The following is a 24,912-nucleotide window of genomic DNA, read 5'->3' as shown; positions in this document are numbered from 1 at the left end:
ACCCAGACACAGACACATGTGCACACATGCCGGCCAGGGTAGGAGGCCTGGGAGAACAGGAGCTGCCCCTTCTCCTGCCCCGGGCCCCCAGGGCTTCCCACTTTATCTGTCAGAAGTATATTAACCCAGAAGCCTGTTTCCATCAGAGTCTCAATTCCAGAGACGTTTCCAGATAAGCCTTATCTCGTTGCTGGTGCATTAGCCCCGCCAGCCGGGCCTGACGATCACGGCCGCCCCTCCTGCCCCAGTCCGTGGCAGGGCGCCTGCCCACGACTTCATTCTGGGTGGGCAGGCGGGCGGGGCGGCCCCCACCCCGGCCCTCAGCCCACAGCAGGGCCCCAGAGGGCAGCTCTTTCCGAGGGCGCAGCCGAGAAACTGGGGCGAGGGGGGCCCTGGAGGTGTCCAGAACCCGGGTTCAAATCCCAGCTCCAGCTGAGGCAACGGCTGGGCCCCGGGGCCGCCCCACCAGCCACCCCTGCGGGTGGGTGAGCACATTCTGCGACTTTATGTGTGTGATGGTGCTGCAGTGGGCTCCGCAGGCCGTAGCCCTCTCTTCCACGAAACGTGGAAGGTCTGGGGGTGCCTGGAGCCAAGGGAAGGGGGACACTGCTCCGGAGAGCACCGGGCGCCGGCCCCCAGCCTGCCTGCCCACCGCGCTCCCCCTTCAAAGGCTGCGCCCGGCCGACGCAGCTGGGGTGCTCGGGTTTCGACCGATGCCAGGCCTGATAGCGTCCCCTCCTGGGCCGCTGGCCACGCAGGCAGGCTCACTGCACCCTGGCGGCCCCTCCCTGCCCCGCGGCTCAGCTGCCCCCTCCTCCCTGGGCCTTAGTTCCCTCGGCCTGAGCCCGGCTGCTTCCCGGGGCTCCGAGGAGTGCTGTCCTCAGGCGAGATGTGGGCACCCTCAGAGGTCCTGGAGAAGTGGCTGATTGGGGGCAGTGCTGGGTCTGGGCTGCCCACACCACTGCTGAGGGGTGCTCAGGCCCCCAGTCTCCCAGTGGGGAGACAACGTCTACTGGTCCCCCTCCTACAGCTGCAGGGACATGGAGGCCAGCTGCTGCTCTGACTCTCCTGCTGCACCCAGGGACCCAGGCAGAGGTCGGGAGTTGCCCGAGGGCACACAGCTGGTCAGTGGGCAGCCAGGATGTGACGCCAGCAGTGGCTCGGGGCCCCTCTCTCCCAGGGATCTGCCCCCAGAACTAGCACCTGCTCACGGAGGACCCCTCGCCCCGCTGGGTCACGTGACCCCTCACGTGGCGCTAGACAGCGATGTGCTCAGGGTCACAGCCTGTGCAGGCAGGGCAGGGCCCCCCCAGGGGGCCTGGAGGGAGAGGTCAGCCTCACAGCCCTCCGTCGGGGAGGACTCGGCCTAGCTGGAGGTCCCAGTGGTGCCCGCCTAGCTCCCCACACACTGAGGAGGACGATGGACGGTTTCCTCACCTGAGGGGTGAGTCCCGGGAGCCCCCAGCCCTTCCAGGGTCCCCTCCGAAGGGCCGAGTACCCACGGGAGTGGCCAGCCCGGGGCCTGGTACCAGCAGGTGCTCATGAAGGCCCTTCCTGCTCCCCTTGGACTGGACTGGGCTGGGGGCGGGGCCTCTGCCTGAAGTCCTTGCTGGGGGCCCACCCTGTGAGCTACGGTGGCCTCAGCCAGGTGGCACTGCCTCCCTGGTGAGATGGGGTGCAGGGCAGGGGTGGGGCTAAACGAGAGTGGGGCCCGGAGCCTGGCCCACGGCGGGGTGTCGGGGACGGTTCCCAGGGGAGCTTCCTGACGGTGCTGCAGCAGCGCCAGCTGCCCCCGCCCTATTCCCAGCTCGGGGGGGTGGGGGCCGGGCCTGGACTCCCCCTGCCCACCCAGCCCTCAGCTGCCGCCCTGATGGCGGCCTGGCCTGACGGCTGGGACCCTATGGGGGCTGCCGTGGGTTGGCTGCCACCACTGTTGCCGGCACCCATGCTGGTGCTGGATTAGGGCTGCCCGCTGCCCAGCATGGCCACCGCGCACAGGCCCGGCGGGTCCACAGCGCCCTTCCCTGCCCGGGGCCCTTGGCTCCAGGGCTTACCAGGCCCAAGTCATCTGATTATGACCCATCCCTGTTAATATTTTCAATGCCATTTTTGCAAATTAAAGCATAACGCACCGATTACCAGGGTAAAAGGGAGGCCTCTGCGTCCACCTGGAGATCAAATAAAGGGACTCTGGAAAATGTGTTCATCCTGCAGATGTCTTTAAAAGCTCTGATACTCCCTCAGTCCGTCACCTCTGCCACTTCACCCTTTTCTGAGTATGGCCAGGTCGGGCTGCAGCGTGGGGTGGCCTGAGGTACAGGGGGCAGAGGAGCCAGGGCGGGGCTTGCTGGGCTCTAGAGAGGGCCGGCTGCAGGGGCTCGGCACAAGGCCTGGGGACTCCTGGTGTTGGGACGCAGGGCCAAACCCCCCAGCCTGCCTTCTGCCCCGAAGCACTGGCCTGGCACCCGCTGCTCCCAGACACCCCTGGGCGCTCTTCCTGGACTCGGCTGCCCAAGGACTCCCGGACTCTCTCAAGGCCCAGGAGACCCGAGGGGCCACCGAGCCTGACCTAAGGGCCTGACACTTTGTGGATCCCCTCAGCCCAATGGGTCCCTCCCTTAGCCCTGCTCTCGGCAGGAGCCCTGGCAATTCCCGACACTGCCCCTGGGAGCAGATCTGGGAGGGTTGGGGGGACCCCCATGAAATCACAGAAGGACCAGCAGAATGGGCGGGCACCACGGGACGTTTATTTGCAGCTGGCAAGCGCTGGCCGCCAGCCGGGCAGCCTGGGAGACACTGGCCACCAGCCGTGGAGCCGAAGCCCATTCCTGCACGGGGCTGTCCCCTGGCGGGGGGCACGGGGGCTCCGGGGAGAGCCTGGAGGTGGAGGCACATGTGGCACTGTGGCCCCTGGGCCTGGGCAAGGTGCCCCGGGGCGGCCGGCGGGCACTCAGGGAGACTGGACCATGCGCTTGTGGGTGTCGAAGACGTAGCGCTTGAAAGACAAGCTGAGAGCCACGTGCTGGACGGGCTCTGGCTGCTCCGCCTCCTCCCCTCGGCCGGCGCGGCCCCGCTTCTTGAGGGCGGGCGTCAAGATCTTCTTGGACTCGGGGCTGAGGCCACCTGCGCGAGGCACAGAGGGAGAGCCTGTCACTCTGCCACCCGCCGCCCCAGACGGCACGCATGCTGGCCCAGCTCCATCCTGCCCCACGACTCAGCAATGCCCCTACACCCTCCGTGGCGGAGCCAGGACCCCAGTGCCACCCTGGGCTCGCCCCCCTGCCTCCCCAACCAGCATTCCGGCCCCCTCACCGCGCTGGTCCACGCCACCAGCCCGGCTGGCTTGGAGCTCAGCATGGCTCCCACCTGGCTCTCCCGGTCCCCTGCCTGCCCACCCACCCTGCACTCAGGCCCCTGTGGGCCGCCCCGCACTCGGTGCTCTAAGCGGCCCCACTGTTCCCGGCGCATTCATGCTAAGTCTCTACCCTGAGACTTGGCATTTGAGGCCCCGCGGGCTTGGCACTCTCCAACTGCACCTGGAGATCCTCTCCCTGCCCTGCTGTGTGCCCGGGCGGTGACCTCTGCAGACGGCATCACGGTTCTGCCAAAGGACCTCAGTGGGTCGGAAAGCGGAGAGAGGGAGAAGTGGGGTGATGGTCCCACTCTCTTTGGCCAGAGCTCCTGTTGGGGTCCTCCTCCGTGGGCGCTGGCAGATGCTGTCCCCCTAACCCCAGGCTCACTGGCTCCTTTAAGCACCCACGCCTCGGTACAGACCCTCTGTCCACTCCCTCCAGCCGAACGACTGAGCAGAAATCTGCTTCCTGCTGACACCCTAACGCCCACCCGACCTTTCCAGCCCCATCATCCACTGCTTTCGTGCTTTCCCGGCAGCCATGAGGAACCCACGACCGTTCCTGGGCTCCCCTCTGCCTATGCTGTTCCTTCTGCCTGGGACACCCTTCCCCTCCTCCAACACCAGGCTGCTGTGCCCCTTTCTCTGGGGCTTGTCTTTACGAGGTGTCTGCTTGGGGGCAGCACGACGCAGTCTCTCCGTGGGCTGCCGGCCAGGGAGAGACTACTTGGCTACCCCGAGCATATGGGCCGAGGCTCTGGGCAGGCCCCAGACCAGCTCTGCACCAGCGGGCACCCCAGAACAAGCCGCTCCCCCTCTGTGAGTCCCACGACGCTGCTGGGCGCAAGCTGGCAGGGCTGAGGTGAGGGTGAGCCTGGACGGGGCAGGAAGGTGTGCAGACTCCACACCCTAGTGAGGGGCACCAGCCCACAGCCTCTCGCCAAACGAGGGTCCTGGCAGGCCGCTGTGTCCCCAGAGAGGGCACTCACTTCTAATCCACACACAGGGGCTCCGCTGGCCAGCAGACCTCACAGCTGGGTGTCCAGAGCTGGCGGGAAGTCGAGATGGGCACGAGGCAGCGGATCCCCCCCTGCACACCCGGTGCACCTACTATGCCTCTGCCGGCACGAGAGGGGTGTCCTCCCCGGCCCAGCCTCGCCCGGGCGCTGGCTTGCTCCCGAGAAGAGGAGCCAGTGGAAGCTCATGTCGCGCTTCAGTGCAGGGAGGACCCTGGCCGTCCCGTCCCTCGGGCCCTCCACGCACTTGCGGAGAACGGAGCCCTGAGGAGGGCAGTGCCTCATGTGAGGCCCCACAGTCAGTTGGGAAGAGCCAGGATTTGAACTCTGGGCCACATCTGGTGGGAAACGTGGGCTGCTGCCACCCAGCCCATCACTCGGGGCGTCCACCCGAAGCAGGCTCTGGAAAGTGGCTCTGCAGAGGAAGCAAGACTGGGAGAGCACTGGGTATTGGCCCTGCAGCTCCTGGACGTTTAGAAAGGTGACCAGGCGGCTGGTTCAAGGGACAGCCGTAGAGTTAGCGGGGACGGCCCTGCTCGCTGCACGAGGGACTGGGTCTCCCTCTCCACCGCCCACCTCAAAGCCTGCGTTCCCTGGGGAGGCGGGGCTCTTGGCGGATGGGGCTCCAGGATGCTGGGGCCAAGGGGAGCCGCCCTCCTGCCGGGCAGCCTGGTGTCAGATCGCAGGCCCCACGCTCAGCTGGTCTTCGCGCCGCTGGGGTCAGGCGTGGGGCGTGGGAAAGGCCCCGGGGCAGCCCTCGGGCAAGTGCCAGTCCTGCAGGTATGTCTCTGACTCCCCGGCCTTCCTTCTGCAAGAAGGCGGCTGGCACCAGACCCTGACAAATGGCACGGGCAGCCCGTCTCCCTCTGGTGCCAGGAGGTCTGATGGCTGAAGAGGCGCGGGGCTCCCCGGCGTCTGCGCCGGGCTGGGGAGACAGGCGTGGCCCAATCGGCGGTCCATCTCGCCCACGATGGCTCTCGTTACACAGAGCGCATACCTCGCGCTGCCCAAAGCAGGCAGAGCTGGAAAATCTATCTGGCGCTGGCGAAGACGAGGCCATTTAATTGCTTTTCTGAGATGGCCAGCCTTGTTTCCCTCTGCTCCGTTACGGGGTGGCCTGAATGCCGACCAGCCGAGACCGTCTGCCAGGGGAGCCAGGATGTGGGGATTCGTGGCAATGCCACTGGGAGCCACCTTGTTTTGTGGTGGCCTTTCCCCTCAGCCAAGTGGCAAGTGGTGTGAAGTGAGGGCAGGTCAGGGTGTCGGGTGGTCATTGCCTGAAAACCTTCACAGAATTCTCCAGGCCTGGGAGACGATGGTGGGCCTGCCCGCCGGAGTTTGGCCCGAGAACGGGCAGGCAGTAAACAAGGCAGCAAGGTAGGCAGACAGCCACCAGGGCCACCAGGGAAATGACGCCGAGGGCTAGCTTCTCCAGGAAGAACCGGGGTGGGACCGGGGGGACCTGGGGCTGGAGATCAGGGGCCGGCCACACGGCGATGCCGGGTGAGGGTCTGCAGGCAGAGAGTCTGAGCGCCGCGTCCTGGGTGGGGTGAGCGTGGTGCTCGAGGACAGAGGGCACGTATGGCCGTGTGCTGGTGGGGCTGCAGGGCCGGGGCTCTGGGGTAACCGTGTCCACGAGGTGCCCCGTGTGCTGGGCTCGTGGGAGCCCAGACAGGGAGGGTCTCAGGCCCTTGCTCACCCCCAGGGAGGCCACGGATTCTGCCGCCGCTGCTGCATCAAGCATCCCTGCTCTGCCTCCCTGCCACCCGGCCCCGCACAGGAGGCCTCCGTGGCGCTGCCCTGGGGGACCACCGTGCTGGTCTCCTCCCTAGTCCCACCCCCAGGGGCGGAGGGGCCGCGCTGAGGCACGTGTGGCTGTCCCGGCTTGGGTCCACCCACGGGACAGAGTCTCTCCTCTTACTTGGCATCCAAGGTCCTGAGTGTCACCCAGCGGGTGCCTCCCTGTATCCTCTGCCACATCATGGGCTCCCTGCTCCAGCCAGCAGACATAAAGCAGCGCCTCTGAACCTGCCCCGTTTACCTGGAACACTCTCCTCTGCCCTCTCTGTCTGGCCAACTCCTACTCAGCCGCTGCCCCACGGGAAGGCTTCCCCACCCCTGCCCCGGCCGGCGGGATCCCTCCTGGAGCCCCATTTAGCAGGAGTTTTGCTTTGTGTCTGTCCCCAGCGGCCTGTGTGGGAGTTAGGACCCAGGCACAGGGCCTGGCCTGCGGGTACAGGGAGGACTTGCTGGATGAAGACACACAGAGTGAGTGGGGTCTCACGTGGGTGTGCAGGACGAGCAAGGGAAACGCGCCGGCAGAGCTGTGCCTCCAGGACCAGGAAAACCCGTCTGCACGCCAGCGGCCCAGGGAGAAGCTGGGCCTAGAGAGCAGGTCCCCTGCCCCACGTGACCTGGAGCCTGGTGGGGTGGGCATGAGGGTAGAGTTGCTGCAGGTTTCAAGTTCACGCTGTCCCCGTGATCCCACGGGGCTCACAGGCGTCCCGGCTTTTTCTCCCTAACCCTCAGGATTCTTGGAGCCCAGCGGCCCCGCTCCACCCCCCGACCAGCCCAGACCCCGGGATGTGGTGGGGAGGGCTGGCGTGACCCTGGGGGTGACGCTGCTACCCGTGGCTTCCCTTGGGGACACTCTCCCAGGGCCGGGCTGGCCTTTCTCACCGAGCGCCAGCTCCACACAAAGGCACAATGGGCTGGAGGCTGCTGGGCCCTGGCTCGGGCTCGGGTAATCAGGGAAGAATGCGGGCAGCGCGCTGTTTCCCAAGCCCTGGCCTTGGGTGCCGCCCTGACACGGCCATCAAAGCCGGCAAATTGCCTCCAACTGCTGGCGTCGCTTTCATGTTGGGGGCCCGACTGGAAGAGCCGTCTCCACGCTGGTGGGCGGCTTGCACGCTCCAGGGGGAACTGAGCCCTGCAGGCAGCTTGGGGTCACTGGCCCCCTCGGTGGCTCCTCAGAGCTGTGCCAGCTCCAGCCATTCTAGCACACCCCCTCCCGCAGCAAGCAGCTCTGGAGAGAGCAGAAATGCAGGGCGGGGAGGGGGCCGGGGCACAGGGGGGCCCTTTGCGGGGTCAGCATCCCGGGGATGATGGGTGGCTGAGGAGCTCAGAGGGGCACAGCCAGCAGCTGGGCTGGGGGCTGGATGGTCATGAAGGGCCTTGAATTCAGCCAGAGCCGACTCTGGACTGGATGCCCGCCCTGGGGGCAGTGTGCCTGAGGTCCCTCAAACTGGGCCTGGGCTGAGCTTGGCTCTGATGGAGCTGGCAGGGCGGAGAGGCCCAAGGAGGACAGGCAGCCTGGTTTTCAGCGAAATGCCCAGAGGCGAGTGCGGTGCGGGGCAGGCCTAGCGGGTTAGGGAGAGCCAGGCTGGCGACCAGAGCTGGCGCGAGGACTGGCCCCTCAGGCAGCCGGGGCACCAGTCGGCTCCCTTCCTGCTGAACCCCCTGAACTTTGGGGTCTTTTGGGGTGACGGCAGCTTTGGAACCCCTGCCATGGCTTTGCAGGCCTAGTTTTTCGTGCTCATCCTCGGGAGCCTTGAGCATGGCTGGCTGGGGGCGCCGGCTGCCAGGTTTTCCCTCCTTTCTCTTCCTGCTATGGATCCCATATGTAAACAAAGATGCAATTTGCTTTAAAAAGATAAGGTGATTAAGTTTTTATCAGACGTGTGCTCCGCTGTCCCCGCAACAAAGGGAATTAGGAGAGGCGGGCGACAGACAGGCCCTTCCTTGGAGCTGCCCCCGTCTGAGGCCTCCAGCGCACACTCCGCGGGCTCCACGCGGCCCCTTTGATGGGTGGAGACGCGGCGGTGGGCGCCCGCACCCCCATTTTGATGTCTTAATGTTGCCTAATTCCTCCTTTAATTTATATTAAGCTTCTTAGCAGCAATGATGAATTCTTCAAAAACAAAAAAGGGCCCTTTGCAGAAATCTTTCCCACACCATGTAAATTGAAATTATAAGGCAGCCAAGGCTTTGGAGACTGGGGGCATGCAGGGAGTGAAAACCAGGGTGTTGTGCGGAAGGAAGGATTTTGTTTTAAGGCAAGAAACAAAACGATTCTGAAACAGGAAATGACTTGGTCTTGAGAATCAGACAGAGGCTCACCTACAGGGTGACGGCCCGGGCACAGGAGCGCCCGTATTCACTTGGAAGGGGTGCAGCTGGTGCGGGGCTGCTGGGGGTTGTGACGAGTCCCACACCATCCAGCGTTGGCTCCCGCTGCCCCTCGGCCCAGGGCAGGCGTGATACCCACTCGGGCTGGGGCCACACCCCCTCGGGTGGCTGGGGGGGCGGGGCCACTGGGGCGGGTGCTCGGGGTAGCCAGAGCTCGCTCACCACCTCTCACCCAGGGCTGCTCCCGGGGTGCGGCACCCCCCAGGCCCCGCAGGAGCAGGCCCTGGACTGGCCTCCTGGCAGGACCCTCCAAGCCCTCTTGCCAGCTCTCTCTTCTGATCTGCCCTTGGGTCGGCTGCCAGAGATCCTTCCAGAACAAAGACCTGATCATCCCTTGCGGCTCAGAAACCTCCAGCCATTCCTCAGGCAGGTGTCCAAATTCCTCTAACCAGGCCCTCGCCAAGTGCCTCCGGCACACCCCGTGCTTCCTCACTCACCCGCTCGCCCCGGCACAGGCGCCCCCCGCCCCGCCCTGGCTCTGCACCTGTGCCCCCTCAGCCTGAGGTGTCCGTGATGCCTGTCTACCTGGCAGACCCCACCCCTGCTTGCGTCTCAGCAGAGCTTAGCGTTTGGCTCTGGCTCCTCTGAAGCCTTCCAGGCCTCCCTCCTCCAGGGCCACTGAGGCCCTCTACACTGTCCCACGTCCAGAACCTGCATCCCCAGGAGACGGGGTGCAGCCTGCAGCCATGCCAGCATTTCCGGGAAGGGGGACCCTGGCCACCTGGCACACCTGCCCTGTCTCATCTGCCGGGGCGGGGCCCCGGCAGCACCCACGCCACGGGAATCAGAGCCGCCCACCTGTCTGCCTGGCTCCCATCACCCTCCCAGAGCTGACAGCCGAGCCAGGCAGTGGGGGAGGCAGAACGCTCTGGCCCCCGGATCTGGAGGCCTCCCTCGGCACGTGGGGACCTGGACGCTGGGCAGGTGCTAGCAGATGGCCCCGGGGGTGGCGACTGCTCTGAGGGGAGGGGCTAAGTGCCCCAGGAGTGAGGGCTGGCCGGGCAGGGTGGGACCCTGCTGACCGCGACCCGAGGCCGGCGCTGCCCTGCCTGAATGGCAGTGCTCGGGGGAGCCTTTCCAGCTGGCCCTCGGGCTGAGGTCTGACCAAGTCTCCGGGCGGGCAAGGCGGCCTGGAGCACGGGGCCTGGGCCTGGCCAGGTCGCCCCTGCCACCACCGTCACCGCAACCGCTTAGCTAGCGCTCTCCTCGACACGCTGCCCAGCCAGGAGCGTTCAGCGTCTCCTGCAAGCCTCCAGACGTCCTTTCCAGGCACGGGAGGTGACTGTCCAGGTCACACAGCTAGTCAGGCCCACGGCCTTACAAAGCCACGCCCCCCACCGCCTGCCTCGGGCCTGGCCAGCCCAGCACCCTGCTGCTTCTCGCTGGGTACACAGCTGAAGGGCCGGGCGGGGCACAGGGGTGGGGAGGAGAGGGCGCAAGGCAAGGGCACGACTGGGGCCGCCCTGCCCGGGCAGCGTGGGCTGGCCCCATGGGGACTGTCTCCAGGTACTTCCGGGTGCAAGGCCTCAGTGCCTCCGTGCTCTGGATCTCAACGGGACTGCTGGACCTCGCACACCGCCCACAGATGCTGAAGGTGGACTCCACGGCAGGCGGGGGGCAGGGGGGTCTGAAGTGCAGAGACCATCTTCCGTGAGGCACACCTGGCGCAGACGGCCCGAGGATGGGCACAGCCAGCTCTCCACGGTCACGAGGACCCTGACAGTGACCCCGGCTAACGTCCATGGGGCCCCAACCACGTGCAGGCACTGCTCCCGGTGCCTCAGGACAGCAGGGCCCTCGACCTCACCCCGTGTCCCGGGGGGACCCTGCACACAAGGAGGCCGGCACGAGGTCGTCAGCAGTGAGCGCAAGGTCACAGCCAAGACGCAGCGGGCTGAGCTCCAGCGCCCTCCACCCGGGCCTGGACCTGGCCCGCGACCTCACCCCTAACCGACCACAGCTCTCCGAGGGCAGAGCCTGGATCCCAGAGCCCAGCCCAGGAAGGAGGAGAGAAGCGTTTTGCGTGCCTCGCCTCACACGAGGAAGGCCCGCTGTCGTGCCACCATCCAGAGTCGGAAGCTGAGGCCCAGGGCTGTGAATGACTCACCCAAGGTCACGAGGCTAGCGGCAGGAAGTGACTCAAGCCCTCAGTATTACCTGGAGCCCCAGCTCTCCTCCGGGTGGTGGGAGGACGGGGCCACCGCTCCTCTATGACGGCACCACAGAGGGTCACCTCGCTGCGGGTCCTGACGGCGCGCTGACCCTGCCGGGGACGCACGCACGCACACGTCTCTGGAACGCGAGCCCCCGCAGGGCAGGGGCCATCCTTCCGGAGGTTCCGCTCAGCGCCTGGTGGCCGCTGCATCAGCTCAGTGAGCAGCCGCGGTGAGAGCTGGCGGGCGGGGGTGCAGCTCCGAGCCCACAGCCCGGTGTGGACGCGGCGGCCTCGCCGGCCTGCTCCCAGCAGAGGCGTCCTCCTCGCTCGGGACGAGGGATTCGGGGCTAAGGTACGGAGGGCCCTGCCTTCAGGAGCCCACGCTGCCCCTGGACGCCCGACCTGCCCCCACGGACTGCAAGGACTCGCCCCTCCTGCCGAGGCCTCCTCCACGGACAGCCCCTGGAGTCTGGCGAGGGAGGGCCCGGGTCCTGGTGGCCCCAAAGACACTGCCCCACCGTGAGGAAGCTGAATTTTAATACTCCAAACAGTCTCTAAACGCGTACACTCTTTAACAGCAGTTAATCTTCAATTAAAATACCTAGGGCAGAAACCAAGATAACTGGTTTAAAACGTAGCGCTTATTGACAATAAAAGTCTTCCTCACATTGCTTTTCTTTAAAAAAAATTCCACGTGTTAAAAATGTCCTTTTTATGACTCGGGGAAAAAAGCCCTCACCCGGAATCACGGAGGGGCACAAAGGTCCGGGGAGCAGTCGCCTCCCAGGGCCCGTGTGCGGCAGCCTGATTACATATCAGCCCCGTTTCCAGCGCGATGGGAGCGGCGGCGCCAGTGCTGGCGGTCCTCTCCGGTGACAGGGAAGGGCGGGGGGCGAGCCTCCGGTCCCCATCCACACTCCTGCTTTGACAGCCGCAGGCTCTGGCAGTTTACCGCTCCCTGACCTGCAGGCTGCAGCCGGGGCGAGCGCGGCTGCCCACCCTGCACGGCACACGGCACCGCGTGCGCAGGCGCGGGACCGCGTGCGCAGGCGCAGCCGCGCACCGGCAGAGCCGGGCTTGCCAGCGGCTGGCGGGCTCAGGGGAGGCGGGTGGGAGGGCTGACTCCCCCCGACCCAGTAACACCAGCGTGCCGCGAGGCTGGCTCGACGCTACTGCATCCCTACGTCACCTGCTCGACAGCCGTCTGCCGTGTGTCCACCAGGTACCGGCGGGGGGGCCCTGCGCCGGCTCCCTCCATGGCAGCCCTCAGGCCCACGTGGCCGCGCGGGTCCCCAACCCGCAGTGCAGGGCCCGGCACAGAGCAGGTGCTGCAGGTGGCATCACCGCCCGATTCTCACCGCATTCTGCTCCTTCCCCACCCCGCACTGCACTGCCCCTGTCCCGGGGGTCCCTGCAGGCACGATGGGGACGGAGCACCCGCCTGCCTCGGCACTGTCCCCCGCAACTGCTGACGGGCTGGCGTGGACCCTCACCCACCGGCGCGTGTCCCCCTCCTTCCAAAACGCCATGCCAGGCTCTGCCCTGGGCGGGATTTAGTCTGTCTGTGGCTCAGCCCTCTCGTTGCGGCTGGGGGGCGGGGGTATGCTACATGTGGGAGCCTGTCCGCGAGTCTGAGGAGGGCCCAGCCTCAGCTCAGAGCAGCTCCAACCAGGCGTCTCTGTGCCCTCAGGGGCCTTGGCCCGGGGTGGGGAGGACAGTGCCCGTGGACCTGAGCTGGCGTCCGTGGGTGTCTCTGCGCCAGTATGACACATGCGGATCACAGCACGTGTACCCAAGGGTGGCTGGCCCTGCACCATCGCCAGCCAGGGGCGGGTCGCCGGCTCGGGAGAGGCAGCTCCCCTGGGCACCTGGGGACGGTCCCCAGATCCCAGTGTCCGTGCTGGGAAGTGGGCCGCACGAGCAGGGAGCAGCCCCTCCCTGGAAGAGGCGGTGAGCGGTCTCCTCAGGGAGCCTGGAGCGAAGGGCTCTGTGAACGCGCCCTGCCTTCCCAGCCCTGGAAACAAGGCTTCCTCCTCTCTGCTTTTTCCAGTAAAGCTCGCGGGGTCTTACACGCCAGGGGCCCGCACTGCCCGCACCAGGGGTTGAGCGCCACGCGCTGCTCTGAGCACACGGACGTGCCCCCGTGTCTGGTCTGGTCTTCGTACCTCTCTCTGCCTCTCCATCCCGGGTCACCCCTTCCTCCTGGAGCCAGACCCCCCAGTCACTTCTGCCCCTGCCCCTCACAAGGCGGCCCAGGAGATCTTCTGGAGGCTCCATCGGACTCCGTCCGCCGTCCCCTGGGGGAACCCTGGCCTCTTCAAGCGTCCAGGCGCCCCGCACGCCAACCCCCAGCGTCCCCCCAGCCCCCTGCTTTGGGCCGCAGGAGCGCGCCCTCCCGAGCAGAGCCAACGCTCCTTCCGCCTGGGACAGCCTTCCCCAGGCCGTCTCCCCCGCCCCCTTCAAGGCCAAGTTCAGTGCCGCCTCCTCTGAGAAGGCTTCCTCCCTAGCTAGGCCTGGCGGATGCGTCTCTGTGTCCACGGGCAGAGGTGTCTGGGGCCTCCTTCCCGGCGCTCACACTCTCATCAGAGACAAAAAGGAGAAATGCCAGCCTGGGAGGGGGAACCAGCCTCCATGGCATTTCTGAAATACATGAGTGACACACCAACCTTCAGGTTCAGGACGCCGGACACACAATTCTGCATTACTGGTTTGTCCTGAAAAGCCAGAGGACCTACCCTCACATTCCCACCCCGCAGCAGTGGGGGGGGGGGCGGCCGTGGCAGCTCCTCCGTGGCCTGTGCCGGGCCCATTGGCTCCACTCATTTCTGTCACCCGCCCGTCCCTGGAGGCACCTGAGTTGGTGACCCGGCAGGGTAGGCATCTGAGCTTCAGCCCCTGTCCCAGCCCCCCAGGCCCAGGGCCGGGCTCAAGTGCTGGCTGTGCCCACTGGACAGGGCTCGGTCCAGGCTGCAGCGCCCGGAAGGGCACAGGCTCTCCCTCTTGGTCCCCCCAGGAATCAGGAGGAACAGCCAAGAGCCCGGCTGTGCACGGATCAGCTGTGTGGCTTCACGCGAGCATTCTGCCTCTCTGTGCCTGTCTCTTCATCCAAAAAATGGGGCAACAGTAGAATGCACTCTACAAGGTTGTCGTAACACGCATGTGAGTTAATATGACACAGAATGCTTAGGACGGTGTCCAGCACAAAGCAAGTCTACACAGCATGAACCACTTATTATCACACCACGATCACCACCTCTGGGGTGTCCACCGGGCACGCATGACAGCACCAGGCCCTGCCCTAGGTATGGGGACACAGCCGTGTACGGGATACCTCTGCCAGGGCACGGACTTACAACCGACACGTGAAGGACAGAGAGGGATGAGTGCAGGAGGTGCAGCACAGCGACGGGCGACGTGCTGAGTCCTGGGGCGGGGGGCGTGAGAGGGGGCTTTGCTCAGGACCCACGTGGGGCAGGAGGGAGCTGGGGAGGAGCCGGGGGCTATGCAAACCCATCCCCGTCTCCACGACAGGCAGTGGCCCTCGGGAGGCAGCAGGGGCCCTGTCGGACCCCGAGCCGGCTTCCTCCTGTGGACTCTATGGGCTGGACCGACGCCCCTCCAGCGCAAGGCTGGGGCGGCAGTGGGAAACAGGAGTTATTTTTTCTCTCTCCCTCTTCCCTCGTTTTCTGGGTTCATCTAGTGTGGCTGTGAGGGTACGGAGGGAGAGAGGGCAGGAGTTGAGAGCGGCAGGAATTTATGAGCTCAGAGAGCGGCTGCCTTTGGTGGGGTGGGGGGAGGGGGCTCCCTTTGCCAAAACAATATTTAATTTTTTTAAAGGCGGCTACAAAGCCATGATTAAGCTCAGGGCCCTAAAACAAGCCCATAAAATCGAAAAATATTTATCTGGAAGGGTGGCAAGTCCAATAAAAGTTTTATGAATGTTTTACAACTGCCCTGTCAGGAAGCTGGCCTCTCACTCACCCCCCTTCTATGAAAAAACAACACACACACAAGCACACTCACGGGCACAGACTCACACTCGGGGGCATGGGCACACACTCGTGGACACAGGCTCAGACGCACCTGCACAGATGTACGGCCCACGCAGCTCCTGCTGGCTCGGGGCTCTCAGGTGGGCCTGGGGCTGTGGGGAGAGGACCCTGACCGGGGACCAGCCTGCACACCTCCGCTTTGGCACGCGCCCTCCTCCTGTGCCGTGGGCCCCGCTGGCGGCTGCAGTGTCTGCCCTTGGCAGGCAAGGCCCCAGGTCCTCCTGTGGACTCTGTGTGGCGGGGAAGCTGCACCCCGTTTTCCCAGGAGGGTCACCTCAAGGTCCAGGAGTTCGAAGGCAGCTTCCAATGTCTCTCCTCTGGCAGCCCCAGGGCCCACTGGAAGGCCAAAGACTGACAGGTTTGTTATTCTTCATAATCCGGGAAGTGGGTGTCGGGACCCCCGTTTTAGAGGAAAAATCTGACATGCAAGGGCCTTGCCTAAGGTGACCCAGGCAATGGATGCAGAGTCATAAGCTCAGCCTGGCTCTAGTGGCTTCTCCTGTCCTGAGGTAGGGGACAAAGGCCCCGCCGACCCCTCCCGCTGCATCTGCCACCGCTCGCCCCGCCTGTCGCTGAGCCACAGGGCGTTTGCACGCACCCGCCGCCCACCCCCGGCCACCCCGTGACTGTGAATCACGGGCCCAGTCTCGCACGATGCCGCTTCCTCACAAGTGCTCCGGGTTTCTCCAGACCGAGGAAGCTGCGCTCTCCCTGTCGCCTGCCTGCATCCTCCCCAGCTCCCGGCCTGTCTGGAGGCACGGAGGGAAGGGCAGGGAGGAGCAATCTCTCCTGCCCCCGAGTCCCTAGTCCGAGCTGAGCCGAGAGCGCAGCACAGGGTGGGGAGCGGCGTGTGAAGGAGCCGGACTCGGGTGGCTCCTCCGAGGTCCCCACTGGCCCTGGGCGCCCATCCTGCCTCAGAGAAATCACCCACCACCTGGGGCAAGGCCCAGCCCAGGGGCCACTTTCCAGCCATCGGCACTTGCCTTTCCGACCACAGAAGAGATGGGCACCTGGGCAGGGGCGGGGCGTCGGAACAAGGCACACGCAGGTGCTTCCAGGTGCCTGCTCACCCATCCTCGCACACTCCCCTTCCTGGGGGAACATGACAGCCTCGAGACCTGTGACATGACCTCCTGGGGATCTGACTCCAAGTTACAGATGGGAAGCGGCTGCCAGCAGAGATGGGCACAGCAAACCAGGGGCCCAGTTTCTGATTGAACGCTGGGGTTTCGCTTCACCCCCAGCTCTGCTCTGCAGGGGAGGATTCCTGCAGAGGCCTGATACTTAGGGCTGACCCTGGGCCTCCAAGAAACCAGGCCGAGGACAAGCTGCTCTGAAAGTCCAACGGCTGCATCCTTTGAGTGGCAAGAGACGGGTCGTGGGGGAGGCGCGGGCTGGAGGGATGAGGGCGGAGGAGAGGCGGGCGGGGCCTCACTCCATGCCAGGACGAGACAAGCAGGCCTCCCGGTGCCCACCCGGGGAAACGCTGTGAAGCAGGGAGACGTGGAAACAACCCACCCGTGCTCACACAGGTGACAGGTGCACGGGCTGCGGAACAACACACAGCAGTCAGGTGAGTCAACTAGGACCCCGCCGGGGCCACGGGTTCTGAAACGGAAGCAGCAAGGGCTCTAGCACCCCCTAGGTCAGTGCGAGACCAAAACGGAGCCACTGAAACTGCAGCAACGCCACCTCTGTTGGGGACACAACCTCAGGCAGGGAGAGTACAGGACGCACGGGGAGGGGGTGTCACCTGTGGGAGAGCGGTGGGGCTCTCGCATCGCCCGCAGGGTTCTGGTTCTTGAGAGAGAGACAGAGAGAGAGAGAGGTTTGAGCATGTGAGGGGACATTCACGTCTGTTTGATCTTGCTGGTTTCATGGGTGTCTCTTCTGTTCTGTGCGGCCAAAGTTTTCCCAGGTTAAAAGCAAAATCAAATACTGATTAAAAAAAAAAGAGAGGTACAGGGGACCCACCGTGCTGTGGGCAGTCTGTCCCCCGGGGACGAGGATGAGAGCTGCCGGGTGGCCCTAGGTGCTGCCACCACACACGCTGCCCGAGACGCGCCAGGGGCTCTGGACTCATCGCTGGGACCCCCTGGGAAACAGCACAGTGTCTGAGAGCCGTGATGGAGAAGCAGTGGGCGCCGTGGGGACACGGATGGGCGGACCTCAGCCGGGGTCAGGGCAGGGAAAGAGGATACTCCTCAGCCCCCGGTTCCTCGTGCTGGAACTAGGCCCCAGGCCCGCTAGGCACATGCCAGAGGCCTCTTCCTGGGGGCCCCGCCCTCACTGGGGCCACGGCGAGGCCCTGGCACGGCCCACGTGGATGACAAGGGACCATGCCCGGGGTGAGGCTGGTCGGCAGATGGTTTCTGTACACTGTGCCGTGTTTATGTTAATTGCAGATATTTTTAACGTATTGTGTTACTCCATCCTTCTTCGTGAACGGTCCGTCTTGTAAAATTCTTTTAATGATGTTATTTTTTCTTGCCTATCTTCATCATCTACAATTATTTATAATATCATTGTCTTTGTTTCAAATACTGGGTATAAACATTGTTGTAACAGTTCTTCGATGGGGTTCATATAATTTTTACAATTGCTTTGAAAAGCTTCAATGGCCAAAGGGGAGGAGGTTGGCCATTCTTTTGGGGGAGAAAAGACAACCCAAGTGCTCCCTGCGCTTGGTGAAGGTCCCCCTCCATCAGGCTGGCTTCCAGGAGAGGCAGCGGTGGGCGGCTGGCAGCCCGAGCTGGCTCTGCACTGGGTTTCAGAGCTGCTTACCCCACGGACGGGGGGTGAAAGCCACAAAGGCCACTGTCGGGTGAGACGCCAGTGAGAGAGACGGATGGTCTGTTTTCATTTTATAGGGATTTTCTGAAACCTCGACTTTCACCCCTCAACTCTCTCCAACCCTCTTTTCTCCCAACCGAGCTGCTTGCCGGAGTCTCCTTGGCCAGCCGGTGACAGGACCTAGGGGGAGGCCGGTGACCACCTGGGGAGGGTCCCCCCACCTCAGGGTTGCTGCCCCGACAAAGCCGGCTTCAGGCCCCCGTGGGGCTGAAGTGGGCCGGGCTGTCCGGGCAGAAGGCAGCCGTCGGAGTGAGCCGGCCCGCAGCTGGGTGGCGGCCGGCCCGGGGCTGGGGACAGAGGGCAGCCTGAGGCTCCCGCCCCGCCTGCTCTCCGGACCCCGCTGTGAACTCTCGGGGGCTCCACGGGGGGTCTGCAGCCTCCCTGGACCACCGTCCTCACATGCCTCAGATCCTGGCCTCCTCTGCCCAAACCCCCTCAGTGGCCCCCGCCTGCAGCGAGCCCGGCCAGCCCCTCCCCGGCCTCTCACTGAGCTCCCTCACTCCCCTCTGAGCCGCCCGCCGGCTGGGGTGCAGCACACCTGCCTTCCTTGGACAGTGCTGGCCCTCGGACGCAGGGCATGGGCCCAACACGGGCCCTGGCCTCGGGGTTCAGGGTGACCCATCCTTTCAGGCCCGGAGAAGGCCTCCAAGCCTCGGCTCCCTCCCGCGGTCTCTCAGATGGTGGTGGCCTGGGGGGGTCTGCCCCCGTGATACAGCTGGCCCGCCAGGGGACCGAGCGGCTGAGGGCGGCTGAGGGTGGGCCCTGGGTCTGGGCTTGGGTTTAGGACCCAGCCAGGGCCTGGCACCCAGGATCTGAGTTGGGCGGGGGAGTCTCCATGCCTTTGGCCCAGAGCTGTGGACGCACCAGGCTCATTCAACGAAATCGGCGTGTCAAAAGAAAAATAAAAAGGGAAAAAGTCTCCCACAGTCCCATCGTTAATGTTTTCACCTGGTTTCGTCTTTCTTTTCTCTGCGAGGCTTCTTTTTACGTGATCGAGAGGACGTGGCACGTACAACTTCGTGTTCTGATTATTTTCAAAGATGACTTTGAGCGTCAGCTGCGGCTGCCTTCACCTGCTCACACCCACGTCAGCCACGCGGGGAAACTGGGGCTCTTCCAGGGGACACGACCACCAGATGCAGGGCGTGCTCCTCACCCCGAGCCCTCCTCCAGGGAAGGGCTCTGCAGGGCACTCCTGGGAGCACCGGGGAAACCAGACAATGGGCCGTACCTCGGTCTCAAGCCAGGGTGGGCCGGGGCTGCGTGGGAGATGCCCAGTCCTCAGGGGCGCGAGATGATGTGCGGGGGGAGCTGCACCTCCACAGCAGCGTCCGGGCCGGTCAGCACATGGAGAGCAAACGTGACAAAGTGCCAACAGGTGTGCAACCCGAGGAACATGAGTGTTCAATAAACTCTTCTTTCAACTTTTCCATACGCTTGAAGTTATTCAGAAAGTTGGGAAGAAAAACCCTCACAAAAACCCACCTTACAGTCGAGGAAACCGAGGCTCAGAAAGGTTATATTCCAGCCAGGATTTCAGCTCAGGTCTGGCGGACTCCAGAGTTCTTGCTCTTTGAAGGCTCCCTGCTTCCGACCTCCCAGGACGGGCAGGGACGCCAAGCCCGCACAAACCCCAGCCTGCCAGTAGTTTCAGTAAAAGCCGGAGTGGTCCTGGCGGGGGCTGCCCCCAGGAGGTAGGGTCCCAAGCACAGGTTCTTGAGGTTGCCCAAGAATCCGCTCCAAGCAGAGTCTGCAGGCGCGACTGCGTGGCTTGGGGTGTGTGTGGGGAGAACACATTTTACAGGAAAAGAAAACCAGCTTCATTTTAAACCTCAGAGGGAACACGCAGCCCAAAGGCCTGTTGTCTGAAGGCCTATTTATGGGAACATGACAATACCCACAACCAGGACTCCTTGCGGCCCCTCCCTCTGGCACCAAGATGAGTTTCCACTTTCCCTCCTCACTGGGTTTCCAGAAGCCTCTCGGTGGAGCAGCGCCCATGAGAAGCGCCTACTTCCATCTGGGGACCCCAGGGTCTGCTGGGCCAGGCATCCAGATCCTCCGAGCCTCCGCATACCCTTCAGGGAAGCAGGGCGAGGGCTGCAGCAGGAGGAAGAGGCAGCACGTCAAGGGCCTGGACCGACGGAGGCCAGATACGGGCTCACGTTCGAGAACAGGGAGATGTCACGCAAAGATCCAGATGCTCAGACTCTCTTGAAAAGCAGGAAGAGCTGATTCTACCGTGGCTGTGCTGTGTGGAGCTTAGTGGTGGCTGATCACAGGACCTGGTGGCCTCGGCCCGCAGCCTGTGCCCGGCGGGGCCTGTGTTCCCAGGCCCGGGCGCACACACGGCAGGCCATCAGGGCGGCTCTGTGCACTGGCCTGGTCCTCACAGCCCCTCGCAACTGGATGACCACCCCCATTTCACCAGAGGGAAATGGACGCTCTGAACGCAGTGCGCTGCCCTCCTGAGCGGGGTCGGAACGTGGAGGCCTGTGGGGAAGCGGCCCAGCAGTGGCTGTTGCTTAAACTCCTCTTTCTTAAAAATAAACCACAGGGGCTTCCCTGGTGGCGCAGTGGTTAAGAATCCGCCTACCAATGCAGGGGACACGGGTTTGAGCCCTGGTCCCGGAAGATCCCACGTGCCGCGGAGCAACTAAGCCCGTGCACCGCAACTACTGAGCCCACGCTCTAGAGCCCGTGCTCCGCAACAAGAGAAGCCACCGCAATGAGAAGCCCGCGCACCACAACGAAGAGTAGCCCCCACTCACTGCAACTAGAGAAAAGCCCGGGCACAGCAATGAAGACCCAACACAGCCAAATATAAATAAATAAATAAACAAACCACAGACAGCTTCCCCCGATCTTGTTTGCACGGCTGTCCACCCCGACCTGCTGCAGCTGAGCTGGAGATGGGACCAGGTGCGAAGCCCGCGGGGAGTCATAGAGGCCCAGCTCCAGCTCCCACCTCCTCCAGAGCTCGCCTGGGCTGCGGCCACCTCCCGCGAGGGCCGGCCCTCGTGCTCCCAATGCCACGAGGTGCAGGGCAAGGGCATCTGCCCACAGCGCTGCTTCGCCGGACGCTGGACCAAGCGGGCACGAGGCCAGGCCGGTGGTGGGCAGGGCGCCAGCCATGCTGCTAAACTTGTCTACGGGTCTTGGTCCCAAGCCTCAGTCTCCCCCACTAAGACATGCGACGGGGGCGCAAGCGAACACCTGGTCCCGAGCCCTGGACACCTGGCCGGCGCCGGGCCGGGGGCGCTGCAGTCTCGTGGTGTCTCTGAGCTGGGCCTGTGGAGACAGGACGGGGCTCTCCTTGTGAGTGTCGGGACCCAGGCTAGGGCTGATGCAGGGCCGGCAGTACCCCGAGCAACCCAGTCCAGAGAGCTGCCCGTCTGCTGTGCAGAGCTGCGCGTGTCCTTAGGGACACTGTGAGAACGGGGTGGTGACTCGCAGTGGGGGCTCTGAGAGCTGAGGCTGTGCTCCGCCCCGCGGGGAACCTCAGGACCATGCTGGCTCCCGACTCGGTGACCCAGGCACGGCCCTCATGCCCTCCGCGGCCCCGGCTTGTGGCCCTTCCCACTGCTCTTGCTGTGCTCCCCAAACGCGCCCACACACTCAGGCCTCAAGCGCGGCCTCCTCGGCTCCTTGTGTTTGGCCTGAGGAGGTCCACGGATGGGGCAGGATTCTGTTCGACTGTCCCCTCCCCCGGGAAGCCTTCCTGGGCTTCCCACGCACAGGACACAGACCACACGGTCACTTGTGCACTGCAGCAGACTTCTGCCGTCCCGCTTCCCCCCCAGCCTTCCTTAAACCATTCTCTAGGCGGTCGTTTAAAATCGCGAATCAAATGAAGTCAGCCTCTTACTCGAGACCTGCCTCTGGTGGACCCCAGGCCCCGCTCCCCGAGCCGCCCCTGCCGCGTCTCCACGCCACCCCCTGCCCCCGCTCGGCTTGCTCACGCCCTTCGGGGCGCTCAGCGGCACCGGCAGAGGGCCACCCGACGCCAGCGGTGCGGTGCCAGGACAGAGGCAGGTCTGTCCGGAGGAGCCGTCTCAGTCCAGCAACGTCCTCCCACCACCCTCATCACCAGCAATGCTGCCCGGTGGGTCCCCAACTCGTCTCGTAGGGCCTCCGGCCCCCGGGCCTTACACACGGAGACAACCCTTTTGAAGGGAGCAGCTGTGTGAACGTGGGGCCTTCCAACCTTGAGGCCGCCCAGGACTTTCTGGGAAGGCTCCCTGGGCGTCAAGATGGGGCCGTCCCTCTAGCCCGTCTGGTTTCGAGGGTCAGGACCCTTGTCTCAGAAGCCAGTAGTGATGGCTCCGTAAGACACTGCTCCCTTATTACGGCTCAGCTTGGACTCCTGAACCCGAGGCCCAAGTGTCCATCCTGAAATTCAAGTAGGAGTCACAAGTCACTATGGCCAAACCCAGCCCAAAGGCAGGTTTCGTTTAGTTCAGACAGTTTTAGTTTTCAATCAGGAAATTTTCCATAAATATTGAACCAGATGAAGTCTGATTCCTGGGCCTGCGTCCCATCGCGTGGGAGCAGCGAGGCCCGAGCAGTGGTCCCTGTTTACCACGCTGCCCCTGCTCCCTACCGCCTGCCACCGGCCTCTGACACCCCGGCTTGGCCCTGTGGGCCTTGCCTCCGAGGTGAGAGGCCCCAGTGCACCTGGCCCTGCGGGCGGGGCAGGGGAGGACACCCGGAGGGCTCCTCCGTCGCCGTTCTGGCCGGCTGTCCTGCAGAGCCAGCGGGAGGCCCGTACGCCACACTGAACGCCGCCCCGTCCACGGTCTGCGGCCCCCCAGACGCCCCCTGCTCCGGGGGCCGACAAGTGCGCAGCCCCAGAACCCCGGGCTCCCGACCCAGCTCGGCCCCGACTTGGGCCAGAAGCCCCACTGCTGTTCCACCTGGCGCTGGACGTCCGCTTTACTTAAGGTTCTTTCACGATCAGCACTTCAGAAAGGTTAAAAGTAATTCTTCAGGGGAGGGATGGCAGGAAAAGACAAGCAGGGTCGGTGGAGGGGGGGAGGGCGGGAGTGGGAGTGGGTGGGATGAAGGAATCTGACCAGTCATATTTAATAAAAAGCTTAAGAGCCACAAACAGGAAGCAGACCTATTAAAAGGCAACACTGACCTACGGCAGGAATGTGAACTCGAGTTGCCCGAAGCAGCGTCACCACGGCCCCCTGCCCCACCCCAGTACCCAGGGCCCCAAACACGCCTCCTCCCACGTTCCTGCTCTGGGACACCCAACTCTGAGTCTGCCTCGGGCTAGAGGAAGGGGAGCAGCGCAAGGTCGGCATGATGCCGTCCACCCCGGGAGAGGACACGGACGCTGCCCTCCGTCCCTCTGTGTGGACCAGCAGGGCCCCGAGGCCTGGTGGGCGAGCGCCCGGGGTGGGCCTCTCCCCCCAGGCAGCTTGGCTCTTGCCCCCCAGTGCCCACAGGGCCCCACATATGCAGGCTGGGGCCCTGGGGACTGAGGTCTGGACACGGGCCTGCACGTGCTCGCTGGGGCCCAGTTTGGCTAAAGTGACGACCAGGAGCGGCCAAGGGACAGCGGGGAGGACAGGATGGGAGCCTGAAGCCCGGTGTTGTGGCTGGACTCCCACAGGTACCCCTGCCTGCCCGGGGTCCCTCATCCGTGACGGGGCTCCCGCCTCGGCAGAGGCCTCAAGGCACATTCCCACAGCTCGGGCCGCAGGAAGCGGGCCTCTGCTGACAGCCGCCCTCCCTCGCGAGGGGCAGAGGGGAACTCGCAAGAAAACAGCTGGGCCAGGCTCTCAGGAGAGGACCCTGCTTCCCAGCCGGGCGGGCACCACCCCACACGGAGAGTCCGCTGGAGGAGCCGTGCTCCGAGGCCCCATGCCCACCAGATGCAGCCCACCCGCGGCTTCCCATCCCCTAGTCCCGCAGCTCCAAGCAGCATAGCCACACACGGGTGTGAAGGCACGCGCGTGCACCCCGCGGATCCGCTAATGGAAGCACCCCTCGGGCCGGTCCTCGCCTGCCCTGGGGCTCTGCAGGCCCCCCCCCGTCCCCCGCCCCGTCCTCAGGGCCTCCGCGTCTCCCTCTCTGCAGAGCTCCCCTCGCCTGGTGTCCATGGGGCGCCCTCCCTCCCTGCGGCCAGGCCCTACTCAGCTGCCCCTCTTCCCAGGACTTCCCCCGGCTGCCCACGGCCTCCCCTCCTGCGCAGCTCATGGTCCACACCTGCTGCACGGGTTCGCTCTGCCCCCTCCGCCGACCACGGCCACCACACTTGGCGCAGCGGGACCTCAGGAAGCTGGGCTGCGAGGAGTGACGGGGGGAGCTGAGGACACCTGGGAGCTCTGTCCCAGCGGCAGACGCGCACTTCGACCCCGCCGTGGACAAGTCCCACCTCAAACCGAGCGGGAGGCAGGAAAGGAGGTGCCAATGCACGTTCTGGGAAACCCTCTGGCCCCGGGGCCGCGTGCCAGCCCTGGTGGTCTCCCTCACCAACCGTGCCCCGTGGAACCGCCTGTTAGAGCAGCACCGTCCCTTCCACGCACAGGCCACGGGATGGTGCAGTGGGCGGTCGGACCAGATGCCGGGTCCACACCAGGCTCCTCCAGGACACACACTGGCTTTCCAGCCACAGGTGGCGGGACCAGAAGCCATGGTGCCATGTGGGCTGAGCCCGCGATGTTGGCATGGGCGGGCCGAGACCCCGAGCCGAGGAGCCGTGTTTGGGTGCCGTCCCCACCTTCCCTGCACGGCTCCCGTGAGCAGAAAGAAATGACCACACTCACCAGGGACGTGGACCTTGAACTTGCCACTCTGGCCGAAGGCGCTGGCAATGACCCCCAGCTCCCCAGTGGACAGGTGCACCTTGAGCCCCATGAAGAGCTGGATGTTGGTCTCCTTTTTGAACAGGGAGCGGCCGATCACACTGTAGTCGTCCATCACCTGTGCCCACACCCAGCCCCGGAGAGAGCATTAGTGCCTGGGAAAGGCTGGGTTGCCACACTGCCCAGACGGCCCGCCCGTGGTGTCACGGGTGATGCCCGGCCCCTCTCGCCACTTCCCCCCGCCACGGACACCTGCTGGGCCCAGGCTGCACCAGGCCGGCTGTGGGCACTTGGTTGGCTGGACATGCTCAGCTCGTCCACGTGGCACTTTCCCACCTGACAGATGGGAGGAGGAGGCACTGCCCGTCCACAGCCACAGAGCCCACGGGCAGAGGTGACGAGAGTCCGCAGCTGCCCACCGGTCCCCAAGCTGGCGGCGCTCCTCAGGAAAGCTTTCACGGCACTGCAGGCTGAGGGG

The 24,912-nt window shown here is 64.7% G+C and overlaps 1 protein-coding gene across 3 annotated transcripts in view; it reads right to left on the bottom strand.

Annotated features, from left to right (window-relative positions):
• Positions 1-24,912, bottom strand: part of EEFSEC (eukaryotic elongation factor, selenocysteine-tRNA specific) — a 175,733-nt gene that overhangs the window by 15,893 nt on the left and 134,928 nt on the right. For 2 of the 3 annotated variants that reach the window (XM_057555193.1, XM_057555192.1), the window contains exons 6-7: positions 24,396-24,552; positions 2,726-3,123 (exon numbers count right to left, since the gene is read on the bottom strand). In XM_057555193.1, the coding sequence (XP_057411176.1) occupies positions 2,951-3,123; positions 24,396-24,552 (330 nt within the window). In that variant the 3' untranslated portion in view covers positions 2,726-2,950. Of the gene's footprint in view, positions 1-2,725; positions 3,124-24,395; positions 24,553-24,912 lie in introns of those variants that run through there. The other variant, XM_057555194.1, reaches the window with a different exon arrangement.

Source organism: Balaenoptera acutorostrata, chromosome 10, assembly GCF_949987535.1.
Source record: "Balaenoptera acutorostrata chromosome 10, mBalAcu1.1, whole genome shotgun sequence".
Classification (NCBI taxonomy): domain Eukaryota; kingdom Metazoa; phylum Chordata; class Mammalia; order Artiodactyla; family Balaenopteridae; genus Balaenoptera; species Balaenoptera acutorostrata.
Note: the sequence above shows the minus strand (reverse complement) of the source record. Positions and strands in the feature narration are given on the sequence as shown.